This window comes from Exserohilum turcica (assembly GCF_000359705.1).
Source record: "Exserohilum turcica Et28A unplaced genomic scaffold SETTUscaffold_3, whole genome shotgun sequence".
Lineage (NCBI taxonomy): Eukaryota > Fungi > Ascomycota > Dothideomycetes > Pleosporales > Pleosporaceae > Exserohilum > Exserohilum turcicum.
Genome location: NW_007360136.1, coordinates 1,686,608 through 1,697,371, shown reverse-complemented (window position 1 = coordinate 1,697,371; position 10,764 = coordinate 1,686,608). Strand labels below are relative to the sequence as shown.

The following is a 10,764-nucleotide window of genomic DNA, read 5'->3' as shown; positions in this document are numbered from 1 at the left end:
GAATGCTCTTTTCAAGCTTTTTACTCGCTATAAACATAGATACAAGCCATTGAGGTGTACTATTCCATGTTGCGGGAAAAGCATGACTCATAAATCTTCAAAAATGTATCCCGATTAAGCCTTTGTTTGAGCACCCTGTGTCTACCGCCAGCAATTCAATAAACTAGGCGGCAGGCATGCATGAGGATATGGATGTTACTCATCCAAATAGACAAGGCCAGTCCGGATTAAGGATTGGATCGCGAATGCCCTGAAAGGTGTTGTCGAACCACTGTTTTAAACATGATCGCAGTACTCGGTCATCGTCGCGGCATATCTCAGCCCATATCATCTATCATCTACTTATCCCACATTGGAAGCTGAAGCCTGGTCCATTCCCGATTCGCTGCCCTGAGCGAGGGTAATATCTAGAGCAATGTATAACGCCGACGCTAAAGTAGCCCCAAAACCGAGGGCCTTCAAGTGGTCCGGATCACCTGAACTGGGATGAGGATGGGCTGGTGCGATTGTCCTGACAGTCTACCCTACTCTTACCTGTATATCTTGTGCGCCTTGACCAAAGTTCTGAGGATTGCCTCTAGTTCGAACAACAAGCATTTCCACGTTTCCATTCAAGCTTTTGGTCAGCTAGTAGAACACGAGTGTCGCGACGTATGTTCCGTCACGATTTGACATCTCCGAACCAGTCAAGCCGTATAATCGCCCCACTCTTTTACCCACGTGCGAAGACATCTGCCCGTTTCTACGTTATGCCCGTGCATGATGCAGCACCACAAAACTGAAAAACACGGTAACTTCCCTGAATGCATGATCTGAGAATCCACCAATTCCAAACGTGGACTAGGACCTCTTTGTTGACATGTGTCTGGCACAATGAACTTGGTGCGTGCTCAAATTCAGAACTAGTATTGGACACTTTCTTCTCGTACATCTCCCTAGAGTTTCTGCAAATTCAGATGCGAAGTTCTGATCAGTGACAACATCCTATCCTTCGTGACGTGGCCCCTGTATGAGCGTATTTTATAGCATAGGTAGGTTTCAAGAGCTATATGTACTCGGTTTTCGGATGTGTGGTATTACCAGCTGATATCTTCGCAGATTTCATACGCCGAATTTGCTTTATACAGCGTCGTACTAGGTCTTGTCCTTCAAGCTACAGTATCTCCATTACGCATTACGCAAATCCAAAATGAATAAGCCAATCGCTGTTATCGGAATCGCCTTCAGGGGTCCCGGCGATGCTCGGGATCCCGAGGCCTTCTATCGTATGCTGGTCGAGGGGCGCAGTGCCCGCACAGAGATTCCCAAGGATCGATACAACGTCGACGCTTTTTATCATCCTGATTCAAACCGATTAGGCAGTATTCAACAAAGATAAAATCAGTACCAGCTTTTCTCCGTCACGAAGACTGTTCTGACTGGATTGTGAAATAGACATGCTCACTTTCTTCAACAAGACTTCAAGGTGTTCGACGCTCCGTTTTTTAGCATCACACCTACAGAAGCCAAGGCTATGGATCCAACGCACCGTATGCTATTGGAAGCCACTTACGAGGGGTTTGAAAACGGTTTGTCTATATAATTCATAGATTGAATAAGCGAGACTAACGCATATTTCTAACCAAGCCGGCCTGAGTCTGGAACAGGTGTCGGGGACGCAGACATCGTGCTACATCGGAACCTTCACAGCCGACTTTCCTAACCTGCAAGCCCGTGATAATGAGGGCCCTTCAATGTATCGTAAGTAATGCAACAATGTATGACCCAAGTTGGGTACATGATTTCCATTTGAACTAAGCTGAAGACTCCTATTAGATGCCACCGGCATGTCATCATCACTAGCTTCGAATCAGCTATCTTGGTTCTATAACCTTAGAGGTCCCTCCTTGACAGTCGATACAGCATGCTCGTCCAGTCTGACTGCATTTCATCTAGTCTGTCAGAGCATCCGAACGGGAGAAGCTGAGATGGTAAGTCTCAATTGCAGATCTTGGACCTTGCTAATGTGACGGCCCAGAGCGTGGTTGGGGGAGCAAATCTAATGTTTGGACCTGACATGTCTATTTTGTTAGGAGCTGCTAAGATTTTGTTTTCCGACGGCAAGAGCAAAATGTGGGATGCCGACGCCAACGGCTTTGCTCGGGGAGAAGGTTTCGGTGTTACAATCTTGAAGGTACCTACTCGAGCAACTGGCTACTGCTCTGCTATAATGAATGTAGCTGACAGGCGGCAATAAAAAGCCTTTAGATGCAGCCCTGCGTGATGGTGATACCATTCGTGCAGTCGTATTAGCTACCGCCACTAATGAAGATGGGCGCACACCTGGTATCTCGCTACCCAACAGCGAAGCTCAACAGGAGTTGATTCGAAGAGCGTACGAGATGGCTGGAGTAGATGCCGCAGAAACATCCTATGTAGAAGCACATGGGACAGGAACACAGGCTGGTAGGTGTTGTCCGAACGTTAACAAAGCATCACGAAAGAGACTGTGCTGACCAGCGATGCGAAGGTGACCCTTTGGAAGCACAAGCCATTCTTCAAGACGATTGGATCAATCAAGGGACGCAAGTCAGATCTTTATGTTGGATCTGCCAAAACAAATATTGGGCATCTTGAGGGTGCAGCTGGCGTCGCCGGCGTTATTAAAGCAGCGCTAGCTGTTGAGCGAGGTTTGATACCTCAAAATCTTTGGTAGGCGATCATGTAACGCTAGGCACGCGCGTACTGACAGCAGCACGCAGGTTCGAGAAGTTGAATCCCGAAATTACTCTGCCAGAAAACGTCAAAATACCTTCAAACCTGACCCCCTGGCCACATGTCGGACCTCGCCGCGCAAGCATCAATAGCTTCGGCTTTGGTGGTGCCAACGCACATGTAATTCTGGAGGACGCGGCATCTTTCATGTCGAGACATGGCTTGAAAGGTCGACATGCTACGACATCAGCATTCTCTATCCCAAGCTGTCTGCGCGGTGGTCACTTGAGTAACATTTCCAGTAGGTCTACGAGCGTGGTCGCTGATGAGGCGACCAGTGGCGAATCGAACGACGGTATGAGTGACGTGTCCAGTGAGATCATGTACGACCTGCAGCCAATACCGAAATTGTTCATCCTCTCTTCCAACGACCAAGGAGGTGTCCAGCGTAATGCGGAGTGTTTACAAAATTATCTGGCCACTAAACACACCACTACCCCCTCCTTTATGAGCGAGCTAGCCTTTACGCTGAGCTCTAAGAGAACCACACTGCCCTGGAAATCATATGCCGTTTCCTCTAACGTATGCGACCTACGAGAGAGGATTTCAAGCCTTCCTCCAGTCATACGATCGTCAAGCGCTGTTATCCCGCGGATCGCCTTTGTGTTCACCGGCCAAGGCGCACAGTGGCACGCAATGGGGAAGAGTCTCTCCCAGTATCCTGCTTTATTGAACAGCATGCAGAGTTCTGAAGCAATACTTCACTCATTCGGTTGTCCATGGAGCCTTGGAGAGGAGCTAAGTCGCAGTGAGGCAGACTGCAAGCTAAGAGAGACCGATTACAGCCAGCCTGCGTGCACCGCCATCCAGATTGCTCTCGTAGATCTTTTGCGCGATTTTGCTGTAAACCCGGTTGCTGTTCTTGGTCACTCGAGCGGCGAGATTGCAGCTGCATATGCTGCCGGTTTCATCGGTCACGAAGCTGCAATGAAAATTGCTTGGTTGAGAGGACAGGTCAGCAAGACTGTATACAAGAAAGGAGGCATGCTGGCTGTGTCTGCCAGTGCAGAGAGTATCCAGGATCAACTCACTGCCCTGAAGAGTGGTAAGGCGGTTGTGGGGTGCTTCAACTCTACCAAAGCATGCACTATCACCGGTGACGCTGCGGCCATTGAGGAATTAGAAAAAGAGTTGGAAGACGCACATATATCCTGTACCAGGTTACCTATGGATGTCGCATATCACTCCTTCCACATGGAATCGGCACGCGAGAGATACGAAAAGGCCTTGGAAGGCATTGCGCATGAATCAACATCCACCATTCCAATGTTTTCCTCGGTGACAGGAAGTGTCGTGTCACCAGGGCAATTAAGGCCCTCCTACTGGGTTGATAATCTGGTATCACCTGTCAATTTTGTCGCTGCCGTTCAGTCTCTCCTAAACCACACGCAGGGGTGCAAATCGCCAAAACCGTTTGCCAATTTATTCGTCGAGCTTGGTCCTCACTCGGCATTGCGCAGCTACCTGATGGATATCTTCAGCAACGATAGCCATGCTGCAGAACTGACATATGTAACTGTTCTTCGCCGGCACTGTGACGGTGCTTCCACTGCTTTGGAGGCCATGGGCAACCTCTGGACTCACGGATACCCTGTCGATGTCAACAAGATCAATAACTTGTCGCACGAGAATGTAAACATGCTTGTCGATTTGCCGCCTTACTCCTGGAATCACAAGCCATACTGGGACGAGTCCCACCTGAGCCGGCAATACCGCCTTCGGGAATCGCCACGTACTGACCTCATTGGCTACCGCCTTCCTGGAATGCCAGAGCACACATGGCGCAACTTTCTACGGTGCAATGAAAACCCCTGGGTTCGTGAGCACAGAGTCCAGGGCGATATTCTTTATCCGGGAGCCGGTATGCTCGTCATGGCGATTGAAGCGGCACACCAACTGGCGCAAGAGACGAATGCTGAGGTCCACGGCTTTGAATTGCGTGATGTCAGCATTAGCACTGCCCTTCGCGTACCCGACACGGATAAAGGTATCGAGGTTATGACACAGCTGCACAACCGCCGTACGGGAACACGAGCAGCTCCGTCATCTACACTGTATGAGTTCACCGTCTCTTCATGGAGCGATGAAACAAGCTCTTGGAGTGCTCACGCTAGGGGACTCGTCTCGGTCACCTTCAAAAATTTCTCCAAATCGATGGAATGCGAGTTGGCGCTTGAAAACGAGGCTTACATGTCTTCGCTAGCCAAAGCGCAAAAAGTCTGTCAGAAGCCAGCCCGAAGCTTCCTGTATGACACAGTCGAGGCAATTGGCATGCAATACGGACCAACCTTCCGCAATATGACTGAGCTATATGCAGGGCCCAATGCCAGCTATGGCATCATCAAAGTGCCGGATACCAAATCGATCATGCCCAAGTGCTTCGAATTCCCCCATGTCGTACACCCTGTCACTCTTGATTCGGTTCTTCACCTCCTCTTCCCTAGTATCTCTGGTGAAGATCAGCAACTCAAAGAAGCAGTTGTTCCTAGGTCTTTTGATCGTATCTTTGTTTCGGCGAACATACCGAAGACGGCTGGCACTGAGTTACATGGTTGCTCTACGGCAAAGAAGCTGAGCTACACGACGTGGACCTCCGACATTACCATCTCAGAGGCAAGCAAGACTGAGCCCGTCGTGGTCATGGAAGGTGTTATACTTGCATCTGTGGGTATAGCAGAAGATGCATCCAAGAGACCAGAGACACGAGCATCCTGCTTTGCGCAGAAATGGCACGTGGATGCTGACTTGTTAACGCCCTCTCAAATCAAAGAGATCATATATAAGCGTACATTGAAGAGCAAGGACGATGACTCGGTATTGGATCTGCTCGAGTTTGTCTGCTTAGTGTACATCTACGGCATTCTCGACTGGTTCCAGAGCGAAGAGGGCAAGGCACATGTACCGCAGGATGGCTTCTGGAAGTCATATGTGGAATGGATGCATGACACTGTCAAACAGTTTCCTCCATTGCCCGCAGACGTCGAGACTGAGATGCAAAAAGCCCGCCAACGCATCGCGTTTTCGGACAGCGGCGATATCACAGTGCAAATGGTAGACCGCATCGGGCAGAACCTTGACCGCATCTTCACTCGTGAGGTGGAAGCCCTACAATGCATGACTGAAGGAGACCTTCTCTATTCTTTCTACCGCGGAGCTTTTGGTACAAGTTTCAACACGAACGTGGCCGAGTATGTTGGTTTGATTGCTGATAAACGACCCGGGCTACGCATCTTGGAAATCGGCGCGGGAACAGGCGGTACAACTTATCATGTTTTGGAGCGATTACGCCAGCCCGATGGCAGCTCCCGGGCAGCTCAATACTGCTTTACGGACATATCTCCTGGTTTCCTTGCCAAAGCTGCCGACCGATTCAACAAGGACGCGTCAATTATGCAGTTCCGCACGCTCAACATTGAAAACTCGCCTACGGAGCAGGGATTCAGCCCAGAGACGTTTGACCTCATCGTGTGTGCCAACGTGCTCCATGCGACAAAGAGCATTCAGGAAACGCTGGAGCATTGCAAAATGCTGCTGATGCCTGGCGGCCATCTTATCTTGTCCGAGGTGACCATTAAGCGCATTTTCTCCGGCTTCATTATGGGCCCCTTGCCTGGCTGGTGGCTGGGCGAAGCGGATGGTAGGAAAGGAGGGCCGCTTCTGGATGCTGACGAGTGGAATGCGGCGTTAAAGTTGGCCGGATTCTCGGGTGTCGATGTTGATATCCGCGGTGATAGGGACAGCTCAAAAGAGCCCGTCTCATTGATCATCTCGACCAAGCCCAGCAAGGCAGCCTGTAAACTGCCCTCGTGCGTTGTCATAAGCACTGGTACCGAAGCATCCGATCACCTCGCCTACAGCATACAGAAGACATTCTCCTCGGCCGGCAACGAAACCAGTATTGCCAAGTGGACTAACATTACCAAGGCGCATGTACTAGGAAAATACTGCATCTGCCTTGCCGAGTGGGAGGAGCCAATGCTAGTAGACTTGACGGATGAAAATTGGGACAGGTTGCGTGAAGTTGTCCTTTCGTCCCAGGGCGCCATGTGGATCACGGGTGGTGGTGCTTACGACACGCCGTGTCCCATGAAAAGCCTCATGGTGGGACTCGCCAGAGCGATTCGCAACGAGAATGCCAACGTCCGCCTTGTCTGTGTCGATCTGGAGGCACCACGGGCAATTGACTTTGAGAAGGCGTCGCAAATGACGCTGAAGATTGCCCAGGCGCACGTGGAAGGCGACGGTACAGAGGGTGAGTTCGCCGCACGTGGTGACTTGGTTCATGTCCCTCGCGTTGAACGGGCACTCGAAGTAGATGCTTGGTTGCGCAAGTATGAGGCCAAGGGCGATGCCGAGATGGTATCTTTTAAGAGCTGCGGACGCCCCCTCAAGCTGACTATCAAGACACCTGGTTTGCTCGACACATTCCAGTGGGAAGAAGATGAGAGGTACCATACGCCCCTTGCCGAGGACTGGGTCGAAATTGAAGTCAAGGCCGTTGGGCTCAACTTCAAAGACGTGCTTGTGGCGCTGGGTAGCCTGGCGGAGAACAAGCTGGGCGTGGATGCGTCTGGCGTCATTACGCGAGTCGGATCGGCCGTCAGCGATTTGAAGGTGGGAGACAGGGTCATGACGGCATCATGTGACACGTTTTCCACCTTTGTCCGCTTCCCAGCCAAGGGCGCCATATGCGTGCCCGCTGGCATGAGCTTCGAGCAAGCCGCGTCGATGCCCCTGATCTTCCTCACGGCGTACTACGCTCTGGTCACGGCTGGCCGTGTCGCTGCAGGCGAGAAGATACTGATCCATGCGGCGGCGGGCGGTGTTGGGCAAGCTGCCATCATGATTGCGCAGGCCAAAGGGGCAGAGGTCTTTGCGACGGTGGGTGCAGAGGCCAAGAGACAGCTCCTTGTCGAGCAGTACGGCATCCGCGAAGAGCACATCTTCAGCAGCCGCGACACCAGCTTCGTCAAGGGCGTGCTGCGGGCGACGGGCGGCCAGGGCGTGGATGTGGTGCTGAACTCGCTGGCTGGCGAGGCGCTGCGGCTCTCGTGGACCGACTGCCTGGCCAAGTTTGGGCGCTTCTTGGAGATTGGAAAGGCCGACCTGTTCGCCAACACGGGCCTGGACATGAAGCCGTTGCTGGACAACAAGAGCTATATCGGCATCAACCTGCTCGAGTTTGAGAACAGGCCGACGCCGCGGGCCGTGGCGCTCTGGCACGAGACGGCGCGGCTGATACACGAGGGCGCGGTCCGGCCGGTTGCGCCGCTGCAGGTCTTCACCATGGGCGAGGTCGAGAAGGCGTTCCGCCACATGCAGGCGGGCAAGCACATGGGCAAGGTGGTTGTGCGCGTCGACGAGGGCGACGTTGTGCGAGCGGTGCCTCGCGTGCCGCGCGTCGACGTTGAGCCGGACGCCGCTTATGTAATCGCCGGCCTGGGCGGCATCACGTGCGAGATCGCGCGCTGGCTGGCCGACAAGGGCGCCCGCCATATCGTGCTGCTCTCGCGCTCTGCCGCCAGCAGCCCGCGCAACCAGGCCTTTGCCGCCCACCTGCGCCACACATACAGGACGACAGTGCTGGCGTATGACTGCGACGTGGCCAACAAGGCGGCCCTGCACGCGGCCCTCGACGACGCGGCGGCAAAGGGCCTGCCGCCCATCCGCGGATGCGCCACGGGCGCCATGGTGCTGCAGGACCGTCTCTTCGACAAGATGACGGCCGACGACGTGCGCACCACCGTCGCCCCCAAGGTCCGCGGCTCCTGGAACCTGCACGAGCTGCTACCGCGCGACATGGACTTCTTCATCATGCTGTCTTCGCTCGCCGGCGTCATGGGCCACCGCGGCCAGGCCAACTACGCGTGCGGCAACAGCTTCCAGGACGCCTTTGCTGCATTCCGCCGCAGCCACGGCCTGCCCGTCCTGACCATCGACATTGGCTACCTCCTGTCCGTAGGCTTCGTAGCCGAGCATGACGAATACGTCGACCACGTCAAGGCCATGGGCCTCAAGGTCATGCACACGGCGGACCTGCATGGCCTGCTCGCCACCGCCGTCCAGGGCCCCACGCACCACCCTGCCCAGCTCATGTGCGGCCTGCCCTTCAACGAGCACCAGGACGCCTGGTACTGGATCGCCGACGCTCGCTTCGCTGCTTTGCGCATCCAGGCTGCTGGCGCGTCAACCAATGCCGCTCAAACCCTCTCTCTGCGACAAGAGTTGACGCGCTGTGACCCTGGCGACGACGCCGTCCGCATCATCGCAACAGCCCTTGTGCAGAGACTTGCCACCCTCATGATGACGCCCGAGGCCGACATTGATGCGAGCAGGCCCCTGAGCGCCTACGGTGTTGATAGCCTGGTCGCTGTCGAGGTGAGGAACTGGGTCGCTCGCGAGATGACTGTCGAGTGCTCCGTGTTTGATATCATGCAAAATATCCCCATGATACAGTTGGCGCAATCATTGGCGGAAAAGAGTCAGCTATTGACTAAAGAAAAGTGACTGGAGCTATGGGCCTGTCCGCTTCTCCCTTGCCCGTCTCCGTGTTTGACCCAGTTTTGGGCGTAGCGGCTCCTGTTCGCGCGGTGGATAGACTTGCTCAAATCAACATGACACAGATAATGATGCAAAAGAAGCTGTAAACATTCCAAAACCTGGTATATATCTAGCTAGGGACAAGTACATAGGTGAAGCTTTTGTAACAGTATCTATATAATCTAGCCGCAAGCGTAGGTTGATCCAAGAACTTGGCAAAATCCACTGCCAGAGAGACCATTCTACACATGCATTAGTATTCTAGTCAAATTTGATCAAAGGAGTTGCATACGTCACAGTTGTATTTGCATTGACTACCCTCAGGACGACCAGCACAATTGTTGCTGCAATTTACAGCATACGTACTACTAATGAAGCATAGCAGCGAAACAGTAATAAGGTGAAAGATATACATGATTGGTTGTGAAATGGAGTTCGCGTAGAGATGTTGTAATAGGAGAAGTCTGATAGGCAAGGTAGTTTGTCAAATAACTGCAACAAGTGGTGAAGGATCCTATTATTTATAGTACGAAGATAATAAGGAAACTAGTTATAGCCTATATATTGTCTACAAGGTACAAGGTATAGTACCTCACCGCTTCTGTTAATTAGAGTCTCTATCACCTAGTGTAGTCTGCTACCATGATACGTCGAGATAACCTGTAAATGAAACAACGAAACCATAAGCACTAGAACGAGTTATACGGTAGTAAGATTACTAGTAATTAAAGTTGTTGGGTAATAGATTATTGTCGGCTAAGATTCATTGATAGTAATAAGTGTTCTTGTAGCTGTGAAGGTTGAATACCGTTTAATAACCTGTGATTTAACCTAGGTAAGACACAGTAGTAGATTAGGCTGATTTTCCATACAGTAGATATAGAATAGATATCCACATTCCATTGTCCTATACTAGTGCTTATGTGTATAGTAGTGAGGATTATAATAGATCCCTGTGTAAGGGGCGATAGTTTGAAGAGGAGATACCTACGTATACTAGAGTTATGATTTTCAAGTTAATCGCAAAAGAGGAAAGGTATTACTTCTAATAGAAATTTATAACCTTAAATAGGCTCTTATTATCTACTAACGTGGTTCACAAGCGAGTCGCTCACCCAAGCGAGTCGCTCACGCCCCACCAGCGCGTCGACGTCGAGACGTTATCACGCACTTTTATCACAGTCAATAAACTATTACAATATACTAAATTAATTATTAGAATCGCTGCTATCACTTGCACTATCTATATCAACTGCGCAGGTACGAGCGTTATGTCCAGTCTGCTTACAACGCCCGCACCGCCTCTCTCCTCGCACCCTCTTCGACGCACTCTCACCGTCGCCACGACTACTACCCGCCTGTTCAGCTAATACTTCTTGTACCTCGCCTACAGTAAGAGTCTCTTCTGTCCGTACGTATCGCCGCTTGCGGCTTTTACGCTTGTTTGATTCGTCTAGAGCCTCTTGAAGG

General features: G+C 51.8%; 1 protein-coding gene across 1 annotated transcript; it reads left to right on the top strand.

Moving 5' to 3' along the window:
- Positions 1-1,189: 1,189 nt before the first annotated feature.
- SETTUDRAFT_171983 (uncharacterized protein) lies at positions 1,190-9,564 on the top strand (the record flags this gene model as incomplete). The annotated part of the gene is made up of 8 exons (XM_008029303.1): positions 1,190-1,361; positions 1,458-1,568; positions 1,627-1,740; positions 1,816-1,970; positions 2,018-2,173; positions 2,241-2,445; positions 2,484-2,691; positions 2,742-9,564. 8 exons carry the CDS (start codon positions 1,190-1,192, stop codon positions 9,259-9,261), a joined length of 7,641 nt encoding a protein of 2,546 aa, XP_008027494.1. The 3' UTR covers positions 9,262-9,564.
- Positions 9,565-10,764: the final 1,200 nt, after the last annotated feature.